The sequence below is a fragment of the Vombatus ursinus genome, unplaced genomic scaffold (assembly GCF_900497805.2).
Source record: "Vombatus ursinus unplaced genomic scaffold, bare-nosed wombat genome assembly UNPS02003292.1, whole genome shotgun sequence".
NCBI classification, from domain to species: domain Eukaryota; kingdom Metazoa; phylum Chordata; class Mammalia; order Diprotodontia; family Vombatidae; genus Vombatus; species Vombatus ursinus.
In genome coordinates, this window is record NW_020943070.1 from 654,986 (window position 1) to 678,644 (window position 23,659).

Sequence of the window (23,659 nt, forward strand, 5' to 3'; positions counted from 1 at the left end):
GATCTGGTCTGGTTTTAGAATAAAAGGCAGAAAGCCACCAGGGCAAAATGTCCCTGGGGCTCCTTGCCTTATAGGTTTCCTTCAGGGAAAGCCCTTGCTGAGCCCACTGGTTCAATCTTTTGGTCTCAGGACCCCTCCCCCAAAGAGCTTTGGTTAGGTGGGTTATAGCTATAGATCTTTACATATCAGAAACTTAAACCTCAGGAGTATTATGAAAATGACCTTGTGGTCCTCCTGAAAAGGTCTCAGGGATTCCCCAAGGGTTCCCAGACTATACTTGGAGAGGTGCTGATCTGACCCATCACCAGTTCTGCTGTCCCAGACCATTTGAGAAAGGGGAGCCAGGAAGGGCCTACTGACTGGCAGACACAGACAGCAAGAAGCTTGACACAGTCCCAGTCAAGGGCAAAAAACCCCAGTGTTGGGAATTGAACTTTTAGTCTGGACTAGTGACTCCCATGTGTGTACAACATTGGGCAAACCACTTCTCCTTTCTAGGCCTCAGTTTCCCTATCTGTTAGAGAGGAAGCATAAGTACCACATCACCTCCCTCCTTGGGGGGCTGGGAGGACCACTTGAGGGTAACCTTCCGAATTGCTTGGGAAAGCTTAAAGGGCCAGATGGCTAAAAGACAGTGACGGAACTGTTATCTCAGTGAGAGGCAGCATAGGAGAGGGAGGAGAGTGGTGGGAGGGTCATAGAGTTGGAGCTAAAAGAGACTCTGGGGCTCATCTAATCCAACCCACATATTTGACAGAGGAGGAAACTGAGGCTCGGACAATTGATTTGCCTTAGCTCCTGCAGGCGGCTGGTGTTTGTCCTTTGTTCTCAAAGACGACCATGGCACGGGGAGGGTGATGCCGGAGGACTGTGCAAAGCCACCAGCCTCACTCCTGCAGGTGCTCTGCCCAAAGGAATGTAAATTTTGATCGCTCATGCAGGTAGTAAGCAACAGAACCAGGGCTTGCTATATCCAGGGCTCTGTCTTCCTATATACCACACTGCCTCCTACAGGACAGATCTGGTTTCACACCCCACCTCCAACACCAGCAGCATAACACTGAGCCTTTTAGCCTCAACTTCTTCATCTCAAACATGGGGACAATAACAGCTGTAGCACCAACTCACAGGCCCAAAGGAGATAATACCAAGTGTCCCCAAAGTCTTCATGTAGTTTTAAGCTATTAAAGCTTACAAATGAAGAAATCAAAGGCTAAAGGGGAGACATGACTGGCCCAAGGTCACATATGGAGGTTGCCAGTATGGATTATTAAAACTTCAAACTATGGTAAGGTTTTGCAAACTTTAAAGAACTATCAAAGTTCCAGTTATTATCATTAGTACTATTGTTATAGGGCAGCTACATGGCGCAGTGCGTAGAGTGCTGGGTCGGGAGGCAGGAAGACTCACCTTCCTGAGTTCAAATCCCCCCTCAGACACTTACTAGCTGTGTGACCCTGGCTAAGTCACTTCACCCTGTTTGCCTCAGTTTCCTCATCTGTAAAATGAGCTGAAGAACAAAAGGCAAACCACTTTGCCAAAAAAACAAAACAAAACAGAAAACAAAAAACCTAAATGAGGTCACGAAGAGTCAGAAACAACAGAACAATTAACCACAACTATTGTTAACCGTTCTATCGTTCTTCTCTTTTTCAATGGGTTTCTGATAGAAATCCTCCTGGTACTGTCATGAGTCATTTCTCTGCCATTCTTCATTGACATTTAGTATTCTATGGATGATTGCGGGGGGAAAAATTGCTGCTTTCGGCAGTTGAACCAAAGCGTCTGACCTCGAGCTGCCTCTCCAGTGGCTTGGTTCAAGCAAGCATCTTTGGCAGGCAGAACCACGGGGATGCTGTGCACCTCGTCCCATCCTGGTGGGTTGAGAGCTCCTCTGCTGGGGCTCTCCTTTGAAAACTCTTTGGGTCATGGAGTTTGGAGAGTATGGGCTTTGGGGGTGGAGACATTGATTTTCAAAGCTGTTCTCCAGTTTTTTCTGGGTCAGTAGATGGCGGAGTGATTTTGGGCAACAGTTCTGTGTGTGACGGTGGTCTGTTCCCTAGAGAGTCATTGGTTGAGTTCTGGGTATTTTGAGGATATGCCTAATAAATGCTTTTCCATTCAATGAAATCACAGACCCAGTCCCCCTAGCCTATTGTTATTACTGTTGATAATGATAATGATAATGATGATAATGACATTATTAAGCACAGTAGAGAAAGTGCTGGACTTGGAAGCTGAATTCAAATCCAGCCCTTGACACTTAGAAGCTACATAACTCTGGGCAAGTGGCAAACTATCTGTCTCAGTTTCCCCATCTGTAGAACAGGGATAATAAGAGCACCTACTCCCACGGTTGTTGTGGAGATTAAATGAGGTATTTGTAAAGTGATTAGCACAGTGCCTGGCATATAGTAGGTATTTACTAAATGCTTGTTTTCTTCCTTTCCTCCCTATGGGGCACTGGACCTGGAGTCAGGAAGACCTGAGTTCAAATCTAGCCTCAGACACTTAGTGTGTGATTGTGGGCAAGTCACAACCTCTGCCTCAGTTTCCTCATCTGTAAAATGACAATAGCATCTACCTTACAGGGTTATTATGAAGCTCAAATGAGATAATGTTTATAAGGCAGTTTGTCAACCTTAAAGTACAATATACATGCCAGCTAGTCTTGGAGTCAAGTGACCTAAGTTTTCATTCCAGCTCTGTCCATCACTCTTCAATCTTGGAAAACATCACTTAGCCTTTCTGAGCCTCAGTTTCCTCATCTGTGAAATGGGCAGCATGACCCTTGAACACTTGGTCTCTCCTCAGTGTTATAAGAAAGGTCTGGGGAAGGGAAGTCGTCATTAGGAGCTTCTTTCTCAGAAACTAAGCCCACGGGTCTCTCCAAAGATGAAATCACTGAGCTCCTGAGAGTCACCAGTATGCCCTTGAAAGCAGAAACAACCTCATGACGGACACACAAAGAATCTGGACACTCATGTGTGGGTGTGGGGGGGTGTGTGTGTGTGTGGTGGCCAAGAGCACGCAGTTCTAGAAAAAGAAATCAGTGATGCCCAGTATAAAGAAGGCTAGACTTGAAGCTAGAAGCCCCGGATTCAAATCCTGACTGACCCTCACTACCTGTGTGACTATGTCCCTCTCTGAACCTCCATTTCCTGACCTGGAGAATGAGGATAATCATGCTGGGGTGACCTTCCTCACGGGATCATTCTGGGGAAAGTGTTAGGCAACCTTTAAATAATGTTGTAAAGATGGGAGCTATAAAAACCCTTCTCCACTCTGCTACTCACTGTCTGGGGGACCATTTACTTCTCTGGGCCTCAGTTTCCCCATCTGTAAAATGACACAGACGAGATGACCTCTGAGGCGTTGTGCAGACTAGATGGCTAATTAGATCGCTAATTCTAGGGATGGTGCAAAGAGCTGCCCACAAAGGCCGTGGGCATTTTGGAGATCTTTCCCCATACTGGGAATACCCACTGAAGGTTCTCCCAGCCCCCGGCTGAGTCATGGAGGAGCGACTCTCGATCCCTTCTCTATGCCAGCCTAGAGTCTCAGGAGGATGAGGTAGCTGTCATTATTCTCCCCATTTTACAGATGGGGAGACTAGAGGCCCAGGGACACTAGCTCAAGGGCACATAGCCTATCAGCAGACAAGCCAGGAAGGGAACCAAGAACAGGGGATTTCCCCAGGCCAGGCCAGGCCCCGGGTCACTCACTTGTTGTCATGGAAGCTATGCTTGGCTGCCAGGTTGGAGCAGACGGCAGGAGAGTCCTTGGCCCCCTTGCTGATGATTCGGGGCTTGCTATCAAAGCAAATCTGTTCAACAAAGGAGCAGGAAAGAGCGAGGTCAAGGCTCAGCAGAGGACAAGGTCCCCCAAGCTCCACAGGGAATGGTCAGAAGAAAGTCCTGGGGCCCCTTCGGAAGAGTCCAAGAAAGGGACACGAGGCTGCTTCCTGGCTAGTCGTCCAGTGTGGTAGTTACCTGGTCCTTGGTTCATCGCAGTATCGCAGCCTTGGAAGGGGCCTCAGATCACTTACTGCAACCCTAGCTGAGTAGGCACCCCTTAACTGTATTCCCAAGGAGGGTCATCGGGCCTGAGCTTAAAGACCTCTGGTGACAGGGAGCTCACTACCTCCTAAGGCAGTCCTTTTCATCCTGGGATAGGTCTCATTGTTAGAATGTTTCTCCCCACTCAGAGGCAAAATTGACCTCTGACATACTTCCCTGGATTGTTGCTAGTTGTGTCTTCAGGGGCCAAGCACAACTAATCTAGCATCTCCTCCACATGGCAGCCCTCCTAACATTTGGGCACACCACCATGTTCCCTCTCTCCCGGAGTCTTTTGTTCTCCTAGCTAAACATCCCCAGCTCTTTCCGCCACTCCTCATTGACTATGACCGGGGGTCCTGAGGTCCCTCCTCAATCTGACATTTTAAACCCAGAACTAAACCCAGTACCCCAGATGTGATCAGACCAGGGCAGGAGTAGCATGAAAATCACCTCCCTCATTGTGGTATTCAGGGAAACTTAGAATCAGGAAAACCAGGGTTAAAATCCAGCCTCAGTCATAAAGCTGTGTGACCCTGGGCAAGTCACTTAACCACTTCACTATAAAATGAGGAGCATAACAGCACCTGCCTCACAGGGTTGTTGTGAGGATCAAATGAGATAATATTTATGAAGCATTTATCACAATGCTTGGCACATAGTAGGTGCTATATAAATGTTAGCTATTATCATTATTATTATTATCTCTAGGACTCAGTTTCCTCACCTGTAAAATAAGCAGGTTGGACTCCATGGCTTTTAAGGTGCCTTCCAGCTATAAATCTATGATCCTGGGCCTAGACACTATGTCTCTCTTAAAACAGACTGAAATTACTTTAGTTTTCTTTCTTTCATCTTAATTTTTTTTTACATTATTTCCATATCCTAATATATTCTTCCCCACTCTCCCTCTCTCAGAGTAGAGGAAGGGGCAGGAAAACCCTGGCCCTGGAATTATCTGGCAATTCTCAAGCCCCTGCCTGCCCCCTGGTGTCGCTACTTAGCTTTACACAAGCGTGAGCCCCAAGGAGCCCGGAAATGCAAACTCCTACGTCTTGAGGATTTCATCCTCACTTACCTCCCCAGCTTGATTTGATTCAGACCTTGAGAGTAGAGACTTTATCTCCTACTTTCCCTTTTCTCTTCCCCAATCCCTCCCCTTTGCAGGGAGCAACAGCGTTGGACACACTGAAGGTGGTGAATACTTGGTGTATGGTAAAAAGACCCCAGTGAGATCCAGATGACCTGGGGAGAAGCCCTAACTCTCGTACTGACTTCCCTCAGTTTCCTCCTCTGGAGAATGACAGGGTTGAACCCAGTGATTACTAAAATTCCTTCAAAAAATAGGATTCAACTCTGAATTGAATCTTTTCAGCATGACAAACAGAAAAAGTCCTGGATGCTAGGGCCAGGATACCCTTTAACTTGCTGTGTGAGCTGGGGCCAATGATAGGACCCAGGGCAGCTAGGTGACGCAGTGGATAGAGCACTCTAGAATTCTCGTGCTCATTCTAGGTACGTGCTAGTGAGGGCGTGTGACCTGAGACATTTCCCCTACTGGACAACAACTGCATGCTGGGAGGCTGAAGGACAGCCTTTGAGCCTTGCCCCTCCTGGGGAGGCAGGGAGGTGGGGAGGCTGGGGAGCAGAAGGGGCCCTACCTCACAGAGGAAGGTGAAGATTCCCTGGTGCTCTTTGAGGAGCTTGGCGATGGTGAGGCTGCCCCGCTTGACTCCCCCGAGGGGGTCGAAGAGGAGGTCTCTGTTAAGGGTGCCCTTCCTCTCCTCAGTCCACACGTCGATCTCCTCCTGATGGTAGGCGAAGGTGCAGTTATCGCCGTACTTACAGTCCTGCTTGTTAAGCATGTCTGCGGAGAGGCAACAAGGACACACACGTTCCGCGTTCCGTGTTCCGCCCCGGGAAGCCTCGATGTCGAGGCTCAGTCGTCACCCGCTGCTCCTGAAACCTGAGGCCCCTGCTATCAGGGAGACCTTCCTCAGGTTACTTCTCCTCCGTGACCTTGTGAAATGAGGGGGCAAACAAGAAGGCCCCTGAAGGCCCTTTGAGTCTTAGAGATTTTGTCCTACTCAAGTTAAATTTTCTTAAAAATTCTGAACGTATTGATTACATCCCAAGCATAGTGCCTGGCACAGAGTAGACACTTAATAAATGTTTATTGGATTGGATCATTGGATTGGAAACACCAAAAAGAAAAAAGGAGAGAGAAGATTTCCATATACACGCCAGAACCCAAAAGGAAAATCCTATATGAAACCACGAATCCCAGTCCATGCTGCCTGCTTTTTTGAGCCTTCCTTTAACCTGGCCTCAGTTTCCTCCTTTGTAAAATGAGGTATTTCCATTAGGTAACCTGAGGTCTCTTCTAACTCTGGAAGGGTCATCCCAGGACCCTCATCTGGAAAAAGGGGACAATAATAATTACGCCTCCCGTCTTTCAGGGTCGTGCTGAAGCCGGCGCTTCACAGAACGTGAAGCTTCATAGAGAGAAGGGGGATTGTCATATTTTATTACTAGAGGTGGGGGAGGAAATTAATGAACCTTTGGTGATCTGATCCGTCAAGGTAGGGCTTGAATTCCTACAATGTTCAGATGCTGCGTTTGTTAAAATGTCCCTCTGCTAAAATCTGCAGATGCCTCAGAAGTTTACAGAGCTGGGAGGGATCTCAGAGGTTCCCTCATTTGACAGATGAGGGAAAGTGAGGCCAGGAGGAGAGGTGACTTACCGAGGCCTCACAGGTAGTTAGCACGAGAGATAGGGTTGGGATCCCTCGCCTTGGTGGGGAAGTGACCCCACAGTCACACAGGAGCAGAGCGTAAGCTCGAGTCAGCTCCAGGAATCTGGGAGATCTCTGGGGCCAGATATGGACCAGCCAGGCTCGAGCCCCTCTCCTCTCTGTCACCCCTCAGCCCTCTGCAGGTCACCCTCTGCCCTCCTCATTCAACTGAAACTCCTCTCTGGTTACCAGGGATCTCCTAACTGCCAAATCTGAGGGCCTTTGGCCGAGCCTCAACCTCTGGGACCTTTCCTTTGACACTTGTGTCCTCCTCCTCACCCTCTTCACCCTCCTCTTCCTCCTCCTCTCCTTCCTTTTCCTCCTCCTCCCTCTTTTCCTCCTCCTTTCCCTCCCCTCCCTCCTCTTCCTCCTCCTCTTCCTCCTGCTATTCCTGAACACTCTACTTACTCTCCCCGGCCATCTCCAGTCATCCTGATCTATATCTCACCACTGGACCAAATGGCTCCAGAGGAGAGAATGAGATGGGTGACTTTGCACAGCCCTCCCTCACTTAAATCCAGTTCATTTGCAAGTTATGACATCACCTTCCTGATGTCATGGTCCTCTTCAGGAATAATGGACAAACAACAATGGGTGAGTAGTGTTAGCTGCCCCACTGGGGACCCAACTGGCCAGTTCCAGTTGGGCAACGTAGCTCGCTCCTTCCTTCCTTCCTTCCTTCCTTCCTTCCTTCCTTCCTTCCTTCCTTCCTTCCTTCCTTCCTTCCTTCCTTCCTTTCTTCCTTCCTTCCTTCCTTCCTTCCTTCCTTCCTTCCTTTCTTCCTTCCTTCCTTCCTTCCTTTCTTTCTTTCTTCCTTCCTTCCTTCCTTCCTTCCTTCCTTCCTTCCTTCCTTCCTTCCCTCCTTCACTCCCTTTGTCCATATAGGGTTCTCTGCCCAAAGGAATATAAATTTTGATCGCTGAAACCTTGCAAGATATTTTGGGATTTATAGACGATTTCTTTTTAAAGAACCATGCGTTAAACCCAAATCACCCTGGCTCTCATTGATTGGCCAACAATAGATCCCAGTCCAAGCCTCACTTGGTCATTGTTTGGGCCCTGATTGGCTCAGAGTGAGCGTAAATAGTGATTTCTATTTTGGCCAGAAACCCTGAGGGTCTCCCCTCCCAGACTGATTTTTTTTTTTTTTGACTAGGTAAAAAAGGCCATTCTTCACCTCATCTCTGACCTAGCCTTCATCACTGAATGGACATTGCCTCAGTCAAACTGTGACCTGGGAAAGACCTTAGCTTAAAAAGGTCAAGGTCTCCCACTGCATCTAGGGCCATCTCCAGTCATCCTGATCTGTGCCTGGCCACTGGACCCAGATGGTTCTGGAGGAGAAACTGAGGCTGGTAACTTTGCACAGCCCTCCCTCACTTAAATCCAATTCACTTGCATGTCATGGCATCACCTTCCTGACATCATGGTACAATGAACGAACTTACTCTCTTGAAAAAATAAAGGGCTGGAACTGGTCCCATGGTTCCCAACCAGTTGGCCTGTAAGGGGTTTGCCCAGTGCATGTGTGACTCCCCGGAGAAGCAAACCTACCTTCAGGAGTATGTCACACATGAACATGCATTACTGTTTTCAAATTCACAAACTATTAATTAATTTGAGAATGTTCCTGAGGACCGAAGGTACTCTGTCATGTGATTTTTCAATCACTAGATTACCAATGGTACAAATACTATCACGTGGACACGGGTGAAATTTTTGGATGGGAACGTCTCCCTCCTCAAGAAGCTTGGGAACCAGCAGGTATGGAGGGCCCTTGGCCTCCAGCCTCTCACCCCTCCCACCCACCCGCCTCGCAGCTTAAAGTGATCTGACCAGGTCACTCCTAAGCTTCCAGTGACTCCCTCCGGCTTCTGACGTCAACTACAAAGTCTTCTCACTGGCATTCAAAGCCCTCTACTCTAGAACCCTGTGTTCTAGCCGCACTGCTTTGCTGCTACTCCTCACAAACAAGGCTCCCGGGACCCCCCCCCCCGGGCCTTTGCACCCACTGACCCCCAGGATGTCCATCCTCCTCACTTCCACCTCTTAGAATCTCTGGTTTTCTTCCAAGTCCAGCACCAGGGCCACTTCCTACCGAGGCCTTTCCTGATTCCCCCAACGGCTAGAGCCTCCCCGCAAATAGTCTTGGGTACGTGCATTTGCTGGAATGTGCTTCTGTGTGCACTTGCAGTTTTCTCTAACAGAATGTAAGCATTTGAGGGCACAAAGAGTTTCTTTTTTTGCTTTGGTATCTGCAGGGTCTGGCACACATGAGGAGTTTAATAAATGCTTATTGGTTGGTTGATTGATGAATTGATTGATCCCTCCCAGCTCTCACATTCCGTGTTCTAGGGTCCCTCTCACCTGTGACTTCCCACGTTCTAAGCTACCTCCAACTCCGACCTTCCCTGGTCCAAGGCCCTTCCCAGCTCTGACGTCTCCGGAGCTCCCCGCACTAACACGCTGCAGATCTACGCGCAGTCCCCAGTGAGACTGCATGGCGCTCCTCCCGCCCATCCCCTTCTCACCTTTGCACAGATAGTAGGAGCCTATGAAGCTGGTCTTGGTGGGCCGGGGCCGGATCCGTTTCCACGTCTTGTCCTCGGAGTTCCGGATCCTCCCCAGCAAGATGTCCCGTTTACACTTGTGCTCTAGGTCCTCCCGGTAGCTGTAGTCACCAGCCTTGGGACCTGCGGGGAATGCCAGGAGGGATCCATGGGTCTAGGCTTGCTGACGTGTGTGATGAGAGGAAGCCGCAAAGGCAACAAAGACAAATGGGAGGATGAGAAGCAAACAGGCCTGAAAGAGGTCAGAGGGGCCTAAAGATCTGTTTCTCTTCTATTATTCAAATGGCTATTGAAATCCCTCCTCCTCCATGAAGTCTTCCCAGATTGCCTTCACCCAGATGGGGAACTCTGGCTCCCCATGTGCTTTTTGCTCACATACCATGTGTGGTATTTGTCTAACTCCCACTGGATTCAATCCAATAAACTGTATTAGGCTTTGGAGAGCACAGACAAAAAGTGTTACAGACTGTTTTCAAGAGGCTTACAATTTAATTGGAGGGGGGGGCACTAGGAGAAATAAGCACCAATAAGTGCACTTAGGGGAATGGGGAGAAGGCAAAGGAAAGCCACCTCAAAAGAGAGTCCTCTGAGGGAAGGTCAAAGCAGGCTTCCTGGAAGAGGTGGCCTCTCTGTTGGCCCTGGAAGGCAGGGAGAAGTGGCCATGGGACTGCTCTGCAATCCTGGGGGGAATGGACCAAAAGCAGGGAAGAGACAGAGGTCAGCGCGGCCCAAGTCAGTGTAGGCAAAGGGACAACCTGTCTGGCTGCAAGGCGAGCTTCAGACCAATTATGGAAGAATCTCAGAGGTAGGACTGTGCCAGGATGAGGGTGGACACGTTCGTCATGAGGAGTTGGGAAGACATTGCAAGTTTTCTGCCAGAGCCTGTCTTGATCAGAGCAACGCCTTAGGAAGACGGCTAAGGCAGCGAGCGGAATGAAGGCACACAGGACCGACAGTCGGGATGTCTGCCGGCTTCCCTGCTGATGCATGGATGGATTCATCACATGACAGGCTCGTCAAGCCTGTGGACCACCACCTCATATCTCTAGAAGCTAGAAAGAACTCAGAAAACATTACTAGAGATTCTGAAGTCTTGAGCAAGAAACAGGATACCTTAGAGGTATGGGGGGGATGCTTCCATTGCCTCTGCCAACTGAAAGTCAGGCCGTCAGAAGAGACGGAAGGATAGACGGTGATATGGGAGGGTGGGATGTGCATTTCTGAACCCGGGCTTTCGATAGTGGAATGACAGGCTCTTGGCCAGGATGGAGTATACCTAAGATGGACCAGTAAAAGCCCAAGTTAAAATGAGAAGGGAAATGATGAATTAGGGGAAAAAATTCTTTTAGCAAGTTTTTCTGACAAAGGTCTTATTTCCAGGATATCTAAGGAACAGATACAAATTTATTAGAATAAGAGCCATTCCCTACTACATAAATGGTCAAAGGTTATGAGGGGGTAGTTCTCAAAGGAAGGAATCTAAGCTATCAATAACCATATAAAAATGCTCAAAACCACTAATAATTAGAGAAATGCAAATCAAAGCAACTTGAGATCCCACCTCATACCCATCAGATTGGCAAAGATGACAAAAAAGGAAAATGATAAATGTTGGAGCGACTATGGGGAAAGAGGCACTTTAATTCTGTATTGTCATTGTGCAAAGTGATCTGGACCTATGTGCATACCCTTTGAGTCAGTGATGCCACTGGTAGGCCAATACCCCAATAGCAAAGCAAGAGGAAAGGGGCATATGTACAAAAACATTTGTAGCTTTCTTTTGTTACAGCAAAGAATTGGAAACAGGGGACGCCCATCAATTAGGGAACGAGAAAACAAGTTATAGACTATGAATGTGATGGAATACTACTGTGCCGTAAGAAACGATAAAGGGGAATTTCAGACGAATGTGGGAATATCAGTATGAACTGATAGTGAAGTGAACAGAACCAGGAAATCCATGTCTTCAATAACAACGATATCGTAAAGACAAGCAACTTCAAAAGACTTAAGAATTGATCAATGTGATGATTAGCCATGATTCTGGAAGACTCATGATGAAGCTGCTCTCCTCTTGCCAGAGAAGTGAAGATTGAGACAGACAGTTTTGGACATGGCTGACACAGGAATTTTGGGGTTTTTTTTACTATTTATGTTGCGCATTTATAATAAGGTTTTGTTTTGGCCTTTTTTCCCCCCAGTTGGGAGTAGGGTTAGAAGGAAAAAAAATAAAATCTGAAAATTAATTAATTGAAAAAAAAAGTTCAAAATAATCTGCCTGGACACTTGTCAGTCAAAGAGGGGGGCCAAGGCTTAAAGTCAAAAAGAAAAGTGCCCAGGTATATTTACCCAGCCAAATATCACAGAGAATAGCAGATACAATACAGGAAGACTATCTATGGAGTGAACCATAATTCACAGGCAACAGTATCCCAGACAAGAGGTAGTAACAAAACCCATGACCTAAACACACGAATTGTGACTATGCAATGAGGCAAACTGGAGACGGTGACCCAAGGACCCCCGGTTATTGTTGAGATTTAGAAGGAAGGTGCTCCTGACCGGTGGAAAGAAGGGGAGGGAGTGGGGAGAGAGAACAGGAGGAAGAACTCACAACCAGCACATTTTGCAATCAATTCAACTAGACAAGCATTTATTGGCAGTGCCTACCACATGCCAAACATATTGCCAGGTGCTGGAGATACAGAGACAAAAATGAAATAAGCCCTGCCCTCAGGAAGCTTACATTCCATGGGGAAGGAAAGCAGAGATAAGTAGAGGCAAAAGATGAGGGCCCAAGTAATTTCAGGTGAGGAGTGGGAGCAGGATGCTAAAACCTAGAGAAATCATTGTAGACCTCATGGAGGAGGCAGCACCTAAGCTGAGCCTTAAGGGAGTCCAGGGCACACTTTCTCCTCAAATCTTGGCATATATTAAATGTAGCTAGTAAACCTACATGCAAGGCAGCTGGTTATGCAGTGGATAGAGTACTGGACCATCAGTCAGAAGACCTGAGTTCAAATCTAACCTCAGATACTTACTAGCTATGTGACCTTAGGCAAATCACTAAACCTCTCTTCGCCTCAGTTCCCTCAAGTGTAAAATGGGTATATTAATACTACCTACCTCCCAGGGTTGTCACGTAGATCAAATAAGATAATATTTTTAAAGTGCTTAGCACCCTATGTGGCACACAGCAGGGACTATACAAATACAATTTTTTTTTTCAAAGAGAATTCACTCTAAGGGGTGGCTTATGTTCAGAACAATATGGCAATGGCTAATCTTTCTTTGACGAACAAATGACCCAGCATTCACTGTTTAGTTGTCAAGGATCTGTTATTTAACTCATTCCATCTATACACTCCTTCCGTGAAGTTTCCTCAACAGTCCTCACTGTGAGAGCAGATCCCTTCTGCCCAACCAAAACATGTCTATTCCAACCTCTGCTGCCTGTCGGTTGTCAGTGCTCCTGTCCAGCCCTCAGCAGCGCATGCTAAGCAAGGCTTTTCCACTAGCAGGAAAAGGTTTGCTCTGATTTATCCATACTCCCTCTTCTGGTTCGTGCCTCTTTCAACCCGTCTTGGTGATTAGCACACATGCTGTGAGATGTCTGGCATGAGCCAGTGAGACAGCCTCAGCTCCCAGACAGACCAAAGACCCAGTCTAAGCAAGAATCCAATCCAGGACCTTCATTTCCATAGCCTTGGGGTATAATGACTTGAACAAAGTAGGCACATGCTAATAGAGCCTCTTAATAAATTCTTCCAGAGGAATAAAGTGTTGGTGATGCAGGGAGCTAAGTTTCAGTTCAATAGAATAAAGATCTTTATAAAGGAGGCTGTCCAGCAATGGACAAGTAACCTCAGGAGCCAATGAGTTCTCTGTCACTGGAAGTGTCAAAGCAGAGGTTAGACAATCATTTGGTTAGATAATCATTCTGTAGACGCATAAAATTCATACCCTGGGAAGAGGATTGAATTAGATCACTTTGAATATCTCTTCCATTTCTGAGATTCTTGGTTCTGAAATGCCATGATTCTAAAAGTTTATAATCCCCAGATTCTGTGATTCTGAGTTTGGCTGTATTTCTAAGATTCCAGGTCTATGATTATGAAATCTCTAAGACTCCCTAAGTCTTTGGTTCTCAAGGTCTATGGTCCCAAGATTCTCTGATTTTCTAAGTTGATTTTTCTAGGTTTTGAAAATTCTCGATGAGTCCAAGATTCCATGAATCTCTGCATCTCTGATTCTATGCCACTAGAGTGGCGGGAGGGGAGACTGGAGGTGAGTAGGGTATGACATTACCTGTTTTGGGATAGCAGAGGTGGCAGGCCTGCTTGAAGAGGTGGGTAGAAGCCAGGGGGTTCTTGACAAGCAGGGCGGTATTGGGCATGGCGGACTCTTGCTGGGGCAGCAGGTCGGCCACCTTGGGCAACGGGGAGTGACTTGTGCTGGCCGGCTAGATAGAGCACAGGAAGAAGAAGGTGAGTGCATCACCTTAGCCAGAACCTGCCGGCCCAACTACAGACCCAGGGCCTCGAGTCCCTTCTTTCTTTCCCAGCCTGGACCCTTCCTCTGATAATGAAATCCAGCTAACGGAAAGAACTCAAGAATGTTAGAGCTAAGGAGGGTCAAGCAACCCAACCTCTCCCCTCACGGATGACAAGCCTGGAGCCCAGAAGAGGGGAGAGATGCGCACCCAGCTGTGTTTGAAAGGTGGCGTGGTATAATAAACAGAGAGCTGGCTTTGGAGTCAGGAAGACCTGGGTTTGAGTTCAGCCCCTCACACAAACTGACTGTGTAACTCTAGGCAAGTCACTTAACTTTTCTGTGCCACAGACAACTCTCTAAGACAAGAAATTTTACAGGGTGCCAAGCTGCCTTGGTGGAGGGAGTGCCTCATCTGGGATTTCCCTATATCAGGGAAATCCCAGGCAATCCTATCTCTATCCTTAAATTGGAATGAGGACTGGAATCCAGTACCTATGACCCCCTGGTCCAAGCTCTTTTTGCTAGGTCCTGGGTAGTGCCTTTCTCTAGGTACTGTTAGGAAACCTGGCTCCTAGACAACCTTGGACCAGTCACTTGAGATCCCTAGGCTTCAGTCTCCCCATCTGTTCAATGAGGGGATTAGGGTCAATGGGCTCTCAGAGTCCTTAGGCCTCCAGCACCTTGGTATTCGTGCTCTTTTCTGGGGCTAGGCAGTAACTGCCTGATCGCGCACTGGTTCTGATTCTTTTCTACAGAAGGACCAGAGCTCTCATTCTTCCTACTCCAGCCCCCTTCACCCTGAGAGGCAGAAGACCCCCTAACAAAAACTTGTCTCCCCGCCCCTCCCCCCGGGGAACGTCACTCACTGCAGGGGCCGGCTTCTGGGAGCTGCTGGGTGGTCGTAGGTCCTGAGAGGAGGTGTCCTCTACGGGGGGGAAGAGAAACGTTCATTACTTTTCCTTTGCAGGAGGGTGGCTGAGGTGAAGCGTGGGATGTGGGTTATCCTCGGCTCATTCCTAACTCTGTAACAAGTGCCTCACTCTAGTCCCCAAGAGGCCACACTCAAATTCGGACGGGTAAGGGAGAGGGTGAGAGGTCAGAGGAGCAGGGTTCAAATCCTTCCTCTGAAGGTCACTGCCTGTGTGAGCTTGGCAGGTCATGCCATGTCTGTGGACCTCAGTTTCCTCATCTATAAAATTAGGGATTGGATTTGATGGTCTCTGAGAATGTTAAATCTCAGGCTTAGATTTTGTTTTCCTTATGTTGCACTGCCAAAGGGCAGAGCACACAGCTTACACTCAGACAGCCTTGCTAAACTCTTCTATTGGTCTGAAAATAAGTCTGAATCCCCCCAAATTTTGCTTTGCTTAAAACCCAAGCATACTTTATACCAAGGTTATTTTAAGGGGGTAGCCTGTGTTGGGGTGACCTACATTCAGACTAATAGGGTAAGTTGAAATAAATGACTGATTTCAGGGTCTTTACTTCTCACTATAGGTCATCACACACACACACACACACACACACACACACACACACAGAGGCAGGGCAGAATGGAGGTAAGAGCCCTGCCATGAGGGCTCAACAGACCTGGGTATGAGTCCAGGCTTTGCCACTAACTCACTGTGTGACCCTCCCTAACAATGGTCCTCAGGTTCCTACCCTAAAAAATGAGGAGATTGGACCCAACAGTCCCCAAGGTCCCTCTCGTCACTGACATTCTCTGTCCTAAGTCCCCTCCTAGCACTTACATTCCATGTTCTAAGTCCCCTCCCAACACTTACATTCCATTGCTAAGGTCCCTCTTAGCTCTGAAATTCTGAGTTCTAAGGTTCCTCCCAACTTTGACATTCCATGTTCGCGGGTCTCTTCTCATAAGTACTTACCTACTGTGAATGAATCAAGTGTGTCCAGGGAGCCCCGGACAGGCCCAAAGCTGTCCAGGGCTTCGAGGTGGGCATCTGTGTATGGAAGCAAGTCCAGAGGATCCAAGGTGTCCAGTGAGGAAGCCGGGGAGTCAAAGGCTTCCAGCATGGAGGAGGCCATCTTCTTCGTGGGGTCCATGACGAGGCCAAAGGATGCGGGGGGCAGTGGATTGGAGACAGGGATGGTGCCACTCACCACAGGGGGCAGTAGGGGTGCCCCGCCCGGGAACACAGGGATTCGCTGGGGCATTTCACTGGGTACAGTCGCTGGAATGGAGCCTTGTACCAGAGACTACAAGGAGGTTAACAGCAGGTGGAAGGAAGGAAAGTATGGGGCATGAGAAAGAAAAAGAGGAAGGAAGGAGAAATAGAGAGGAAAGGAAGGAGAGGAAAGGAGAGATAAGAGAACAGAGAAGGGGAAAGAAAGAGAATGAGCAACAAGGGATAAGGGAAAGAAGAGAAAAAAGAAATGTAGAATGAAGAGAGATAGGGGAAGGAAAAGGAAAAAGCAGAGATCAAGAAGAAGAGAAGAGGGAGAAAGAAGAAAGGTAAAAAAGAGAAGGAAAAGGGAATGGAAACAAAAGAAGAAAGGTAGAGAGAAGGGGGCAGAGAGGGAAAAGTGGAGGAACAAGTACATCATTAAGTCCTAAAGAGCCTTTAAATTAATTATTAATTATTAAATAAAAATAAATCAGCACAATTGATTATAATTATTCATCTAAATAGGTTAGATACCCACTCAACCCCCTGCCCTTCCCTCTAGTGCGTAATCTTGACCAAAAGCCAGGAAACTGGGTTGTCATTTCCAACTACCCCCCCCAAGATAGATATTCTTAAAGAAGTCACTTCTCTAGGTACTAGTCCCCCAAAGAGGGATATACCTCCTTGGGATAGTATGAGGATTAATGAGATAATAGATGGGGAAATAGGTTGGCAGAAAAATCCATAATAAACTTGTTTTATTTTTGTGATTATTCTGCCCTGTTTTTGTGTTTGGGGTTGCATCAGCTAGACTCAGGGGAAGCCGGGCACACCACAGCACTGAGAGACATGAAGGGGATCCCTAGCTCCTCCTGGTGGGCAGAGAAGTGGGTGGCGGATCTCACCAATGAATCCAGGAGGGAGTCCAGTTCTGGCCCAAAGACATCGCCATCAGAGAAGTCCTCCATGCTCTCAGGCCCAGCCCCATCTGGAGGGGCCAGCAGGTCAGTGGAGGGAGGGAAAAGGGTTGTGGTGGAGCCCTTGGCCTCGGGGTCAGAAAGGAGGGTGATATCACAGCCAGGGATGGAGGTGGTTGCTGGGGCTGTGAGACATCTTAGATCTATGGAGCAGTCTGAGGAAGAGAAAGATAGAGAAAGCTCAGCACCCTCGGGGGGAGGGGTTAGAAAATTCAACTCAATTCAATTCAGCAAGCATTTATTAATCGACTGCCATGGGCTCAGCACTGTACGAGGTGATGAGGATACAGAGACAAGAAGGAAATCAGTCCTTGCCTTCCAGCTATTCACCTTCTCTGGGAGGATGCAAAATGTTCACAGATAAGCAGATGTAAAATACAGATGCATCACCCATTCTAGGCCACTCCCCCAAGTGGGCACTCATAATGAAAAGTGGGGTCTGTGGAGGGTGACTGCCAGTGTGAGTTCTGAGGAAACCCTGTGGCCCTGTACTTGGAACACTATAGCACACGAGCCACCACCAGTGTGTTTCACATTAACAATCAGCCAATAGACATAAATAGTTCTTAGCAAAGGCATTTACTAAGATAGTAAAGTAAAAAAGAATAAAAATAGCCTAGGGCTAAGTTATTTAAAACATTCCATAGCTGTGTCCCATTTTTGCTTGTCCAATGAGGTTGTTCCCTTTAATTTGGTCAGATAAAGTTGTATAGATATCAGGTAATGGACAAATCTCCGCAGCTGGTTTCACACCTAATGATGACTTTGTGATTCCAATCTTGGCCTTCTGGGCTGGGGGGCTGGTCAAAGATCAACTCCCTTATGTAGTCATAGTGAAAACAAAGTAATTTCGTGTCGGGAGAGTGAGGCATTAACAACTGGGGGCGGAATCAGAGAAGGCTTCCTGTAGAAGCAGGCCTTGAAGGAAGCTTGGGATCTGAAGATGTAAAGGTGAGGAAGGAGAACACGGAGAAGTGGGATGTGGAACTTTGGGAAATAACACATAGACAACCTTGGCTGAAACTTGAGAGCAGAAAGCAGAAGAATGTGAAAACTTGCAAAAAAAAAAGAATAGAACCAGATTGTGAAGGATTGTAAATGTCAAAAAGGATAATTTTTACTATAGCCTAGAGACAAGAGGGAAGCTTCTTTAGTCACAGAGTGACGTGGTCAGCCTGGTGCGGTAGGATGCTCATTTTGACAGAGCCGTGTAGGAGATGGGCTGGATTGAGGAGATACTGGAAGCAGGAAAGCACATCAGGAGACCAGGAAAGAGGCAATGGGGGCCCGAACTATGGTGAGGGATGTGTGAGATGAAAGGAGAAGAATCATTGAGACGTGGGGAAGACAGAATCGGTAAGACTCAGCATTGGGTCGAATAGGCAAAGTGAGGGATGGGAGAAGTTAGGGAGGACAGCAAGGTTTCAAGCCTGGGAAGCCCTCTCTGATAGCCCTAGTAAACAATGACTTTCCTCCTCAAACCTCATGAAGTACATTTCTCTTTGTACATAAGATTTCCTATGAACTACTAATATTATTTTTATTGATTAGTTATTGAGATTTGTGCATATGTCTAATACATATATACATGCATACATTTTATATACATATATACACATACATATGCATATACATGTGTGTGTATATATATATATATATATATATATATATATAAAAAATCTCATTTGGGCCTCACAACAACTCACAACATTTTGCATCCTCCCAGAGGATGTGAGTAGCTGGAAGGCAAGGACTGCTTTCCTTTTTGTCTCTGTAGATGCTATTATCATCCCCATTGGCAGGTGAGGAAACTGAGGCACAGGAAGATAAAGGTCTAATAAGTATCTGAGGCAGGATTTGAGCTCCTATCCTTTCTGATTCCAAGTCTAGCATCCTATCTGCTCTACCATCTACCTGGGTATCAGGGATAGAGCTTTTGATTAAGAAGCCAGGTATATCAAGTACTCCCTCTCCCCTGGAGGACCCCAGTAGAAAATGTAGGGAATACTAAAGAGCTGGTAAAGACTGAGTCATTTCCTGAAATCAACCCGACGTTCTAGGTTTCCTAACGGTGGGACCCTCTCCAAGGGCAGGATCTAGATAGTCTTCAGTCTGCTTCTCTTGGCCCATCCTCTAGACCTCCCTGCAGAATAACCCCCACCCACCCATCTCCCAGACAAGGATGAGGACTCTACCTGTTTCGATGTCATCTATAGATCCAAGTCCGTTAGATGTTCCCTGTGGAGAGAAAGAAGAGATCGGGATATCAGGAGAGACGTGGGTGGGCACAAATTACCTTCTATCTGCTCTGTATATGATATCTTGTATAGACCTGAATGTCTTCCCATTAGAACATAAGCCACCTGATGGCAGAGATTATCCTTTGCATCCACAGTGCTTAGCACAGTGTCTGATACATAGTAAGTGCTTAATAAATGTTTGCTGACCAAATTCAAGGAAAGGGGTAATAGGGAGCTCTAGTGCTCCCTCCTGCTCAGGGGATCACAGGGCACATGGCTGGCTTGGCTTGGATTGTGTTCAGTTTTAGATACATTTTAGGAAGGACATGGAGTAGTTCCAGGGGAAGGGCACTGAGAAGGACAAAGAAAAAGGCTGATTGAAGGAATCAGGGATATTCACCCTGGACACAAGATGACTTGTATTTGAAGAGCTGTCCAATGGGGGGGGATGCAGCCTTTGTCCACTTGGCTGCAGAGGGCAGAACAAGGAGCAGTGGAGGGGGAAGAAGGTGAATACATGCAAATTTCATATCAAGGCAAAGGATAAACTTCCTAACAATGTTGTTCAGTTGTTTCTGTCATGTCTGATGCTTTGTGACACCATTTGGGGTTTTCGTGGCAAAGATTCTGGAGTCGTTTGCCATTTCCTTCTCCAGCTCATTTGACAGATGAGGAAACTGAGGCAAACAGGGTTAAGTGACTTGCCCCCAGTCACCCAGCTAGTAAGTGTCTGAGGCTGGATTTGAACTCAGGTCTTCCTGACTCCAGGCTCAGCTCTCTATCCACTGCGCCACCTAGCTGCCTTCCTTACAATGACAGTTGTCCCAAAGTGGGATGGACCATCTCTGGGAGCAGTGACTCCTCCATCACTGGAGGTCTACAAGCTCAGGCTGGATGGAGATCTGTCAAAGCCAGTTCAGGTGTGGATTAGACTCAATGGCCCCAGGAAGTCTGTGATTCTCTGACATGAAAATAGTGGATTCTCTAGCTAATGTTTAACCTCCAGCTGGTTGTGCTCAGTCCATGGGTGTGACTCCTCAGCTTAGGAAAGGTAAACTGCTTTATCGTGAGTGGAGCTAAATGTAATTAGAAAGAGGCAAGCCACTTACTTGTTCAAGGCTGTAAAGAACCTTATATGACATGCTTTACTCTCCAAAACACACCCTTCATTCTGGACTCCTCCCTGTCCCACCCCTGGACCAGACTCCTTCCTGCCTCAGCACCTTTGGCTCTGTGGATCTCTCCCCCGATTGCCCTTCCTGCCCCTACTCCCTGGGCCAGGGAGGTCCAGTCCAGCTGGCCTTGAGGCCACACGAAGGGGTAACACTGGCTGGCTTTGAGGTCTCTCCCAGGTCTAGATGTCGGCTCCCTTGACCAATCGGAGCTTCAGTTTCTTCATTTGTAAAATGAAGGGTTGAGACTCACTCTCCTCTGGGGTCCTTCCAGCTCTGGACCCCTTCTCTGACCTTCAGGGGAGAAGAAGCTGGCCTCCACGCTGTCTGCCTCCTCTCCCCGCCCTAAATCCCAGGATCCTCGCTAATATCCCTAAACCAAGTCATTTTTTTCCCATTGTCTTTCCTCCCCAAACCTTCTTTCAAGCTTTTCCCTTCCTGTTGGAGGTATCACCCACCAGCCTTCCACACTCCCACAACTTTATAATCTCTTAGAACCTCAGCACACACTTGAACTCCTCGGCAGGTGCCAAATCTTGTTTCTACCTCCACAAAATCTCTCCCATTTGACTCCTTGGGGAGGAAGGGGCAGGTAGGGGGCACCATAGTGCATAGAGCGCTGAGCTTGCAGTCATGAAGACCTGAATTGAAACGTGGCTTCAGATACTTACTAGCTGTGTGACTTAACCGTGTTTGCCTCAGTTTCCTCATCTGTCAAATGAGCTGGAGAAGGAAATGGCCAATCACTCCAGGATCTCTGCCAAGCTCAGCACTCAGAGGCAGGATTTGAATTTGGTTCTTCTAGATTCCAAGGTCAGCCCATCCCCTGTCTATGCCCCAAGGATAACACCATTATGTGACTCTTAAATCACTAGGGAAGCTTCAGCCTTTGTGGCTTGTTATTTGTCCATGGTCCTCTTCGAAAATGAAGGACAAACAATTGAAGCTTCGATGGTGCTTTAAGAGTCACAGAACAGCGACCTCTTGTGGTAGCTGGCGTACGGTTTACTATTCCCATTTTGCAGATACTGAAGCAAGCATTGAGAGGAGAAGGGACTTTGTCCATAATCCCAGAGCAGAAAGGTCTACGTATATCATCTCACTCGAGCCTCAAGGGAACGTGATCAAACATTCCTCCGAGTTGTTCCTCTTCTAACTCACTCAAGAGACTCGTTTCACCTTCTCAAAGTGATCACTGAATATTTACAGTTAGCAAGAACAGCTCCCTTGCCCCAGTGAAATAGTTATTCTCAACCCCATTTTGCAGATAAGAAAACCGAGAGACTTGTCCACAGTCACACCGCTAGAATTTCTTCAAGCCGAAGCTGGAATGCCCTTAGTTGGGGTGGCTGTCGAGGGGATTCTTGCCCAAGTATAGATTGGACTAGATGGTTACTAAGGTCCTTTTCTGCCCTGTGGTGCTGTGGATAGTGTCCCGGAGTTATCTGCCCAGCTCATAGCCTGCACTGGCCATCACTTCAAAATTACTATCACTACCAAACCCACCACTGAATCACAAGGGACCACAGTCTTCCTGTATCCCGAATGCATTTCAATATAATCACTTTCCTTTGTAATCCTCTATATTTTATGCATTTAATAATAATATTGTTGTTCAATTGTTCAGGCATGTCCAGCTCCTGGTGACCCCCTGGACCTCAGCACACCAGGCCCTTCTACCCTCCACTGTCTCCTGAAGTCTGGCCAGGCTCATGTTCATTGTTTCCACGACACCATCTGTTCATCTCATCCTCTGCTGTCCCCTTCTCTTTTTGCCTTTAATCTTTCCAACGTCAGGGTCTTTTACAATAAGTCCCATCATACTTATGTAGCCAAAGTATTTAAGCTTCATTATATTATATTACAAAATTATGTTGTGTTATATTATATTGTATACTATTATATTATAATAATATTACATTATATATTGTTATAATTATGTTGTATAATGACATCATTATATTATAATAGTAACTAGTATTTCTAGAACACTTTAAGGTTTGCAAAGCACTTCTCAAATATCATTTCATTTGATCCTCAGAATAGCTTTAGGAAGTAGGTACTATTGTTATCTTCACTCTGCAGTTAAGGAAACTAAGGCAGACTAGGTGAAGTGACTTGCTCAGGGTCGCAACAGTTAGTAAGTATCTGAGGCAGGATTTGAACTTGGGTCTTCCTGACTCTACCATCTGGCTGCCTCACCTGAACCACAGAAGTGGTCTCCTGGTGGGTATCCCTTCCTCCAGACTCTCTCCTTTCCAACTCAATCCTCCCCACACCTGCCCCAAGGACTTTTCTAAGGCAGTGAGCTCACTCCCCTAATCAAGGACCTTCAGTAGCTCCCCAGTTCCTTTACTATAAGATTCAAAATCGTCAGCTGAAGTCCTCCACAACCCAGTTCCCACTGTGCTTTTCTTACTTCCTTTTTCTCCCCTTCAAGCACTGTCTGTTCTAGTCAAAGTGGCCTCTGGCTGTTTTCCATGTACAACTTTTCATCCCCCATTCTGGAATGAAATCCTCCCTCACTTCTGCTCAGTACACAGAGCTCTGGGCCTGGAGTCAGGAAGATGAGTCTTCATGAGTTCAAATCTGGCCTCAGACACTCACTAGCTGTGTGACCCTGGGCAAGTCACCTCACCCTGTTTGCCTCAGTTTCCTCATCTGTCAAATGAACTGGAGAAGGAAATGACAAACCACTCCAGTTTTCTTTGCCAAGAAAATTCCGCATTATTATTCTCATTTTAGAGAAGAGGAAACTGAGGCTCAGATGGGGGAAATGATTGGCCCATGGTATCATTTACCTAATAAGTAAAAAAGCAAAGACTCAAACCCAGATCTTCTCTTCCCCAGTAGAGGGCAAATTAAGGGGAGGGGAAGTGAGAAGGGGTTGGCCAGAATGATACCCGAGACCATGGGAGGAATCATGATTCACTTTCCTTTGTGAGTCCAGGCAATGATCAGGGGCCCAAGGCATGTGCACACACTGCACACACCCTCCTAGTGGCAAAGGCAAAGGGTCCATCCTACCTGATCTGCTAAGGGAGCCGAGGTGCCATTACTGAGCAGCGAGAAGGTTTCCAATTCCTGTGGAGGGAGAGGGGAGGGAGAGAGAGGAGACAGACAGAGAGACAGAAAGACAGACATAGAGAGAGGGAGGAGAAAGGGAAAGGTGGGAGAGAGAGGGAGGGAAAGGGGGAAGGGGAGAGAGAGATAGAGACAGAGAGACA

General features: G+C 47.2%; 1 protein-coding gene across 1 annotated transcript in view; it reads right to left on the minus strand.

Annotated features, from left to right (window-relative positions):
* The window catches only part of ZC3H7B (zinc finger CCCH-type containing 7B), an 85,674-nt gene that overhangs the window by 19,523 nt on the left and 42,492 nt on the right, over positions 1-23,659 (minus strand). Inside the window, exons 7-15 of the mRNA XM_027871026.1 lie at positions 23,460-23,516; positions 19,216-19,258; positions 16,949-17,175; positions 15,804-16,134; positions 14,784-14,842; positions 13,732-13,885; positions 9,385-9,546; positions 5,720-5,925; positions 3,726-3,826 (exon numbers count right to left, since the gene is read on the minus strand). Coding sequence (XP_027726827.1) covers positions 3,726-3,826; positions 5,720-5,925; positions 9,385-9,546; positions 13,732-13,885; positions 14,784-14,842; positions 15,804-16,134; positions 16,949-17,175; positions 19,216-19,258; positions 23,460-23,516 — 1,340 coding nt within the window. The remainder of the gene's footprint in view (positions 1-3,725; positions 3,827-5,719; positions 5,926-9,384; positions 9,547-13,731; positions 13,886-14,783; positions 14,843-15,803; positions 16,135-16,948; positions 17,176-19,215; positions 19,259-23,459; positions 23,517-23,659) is intronic.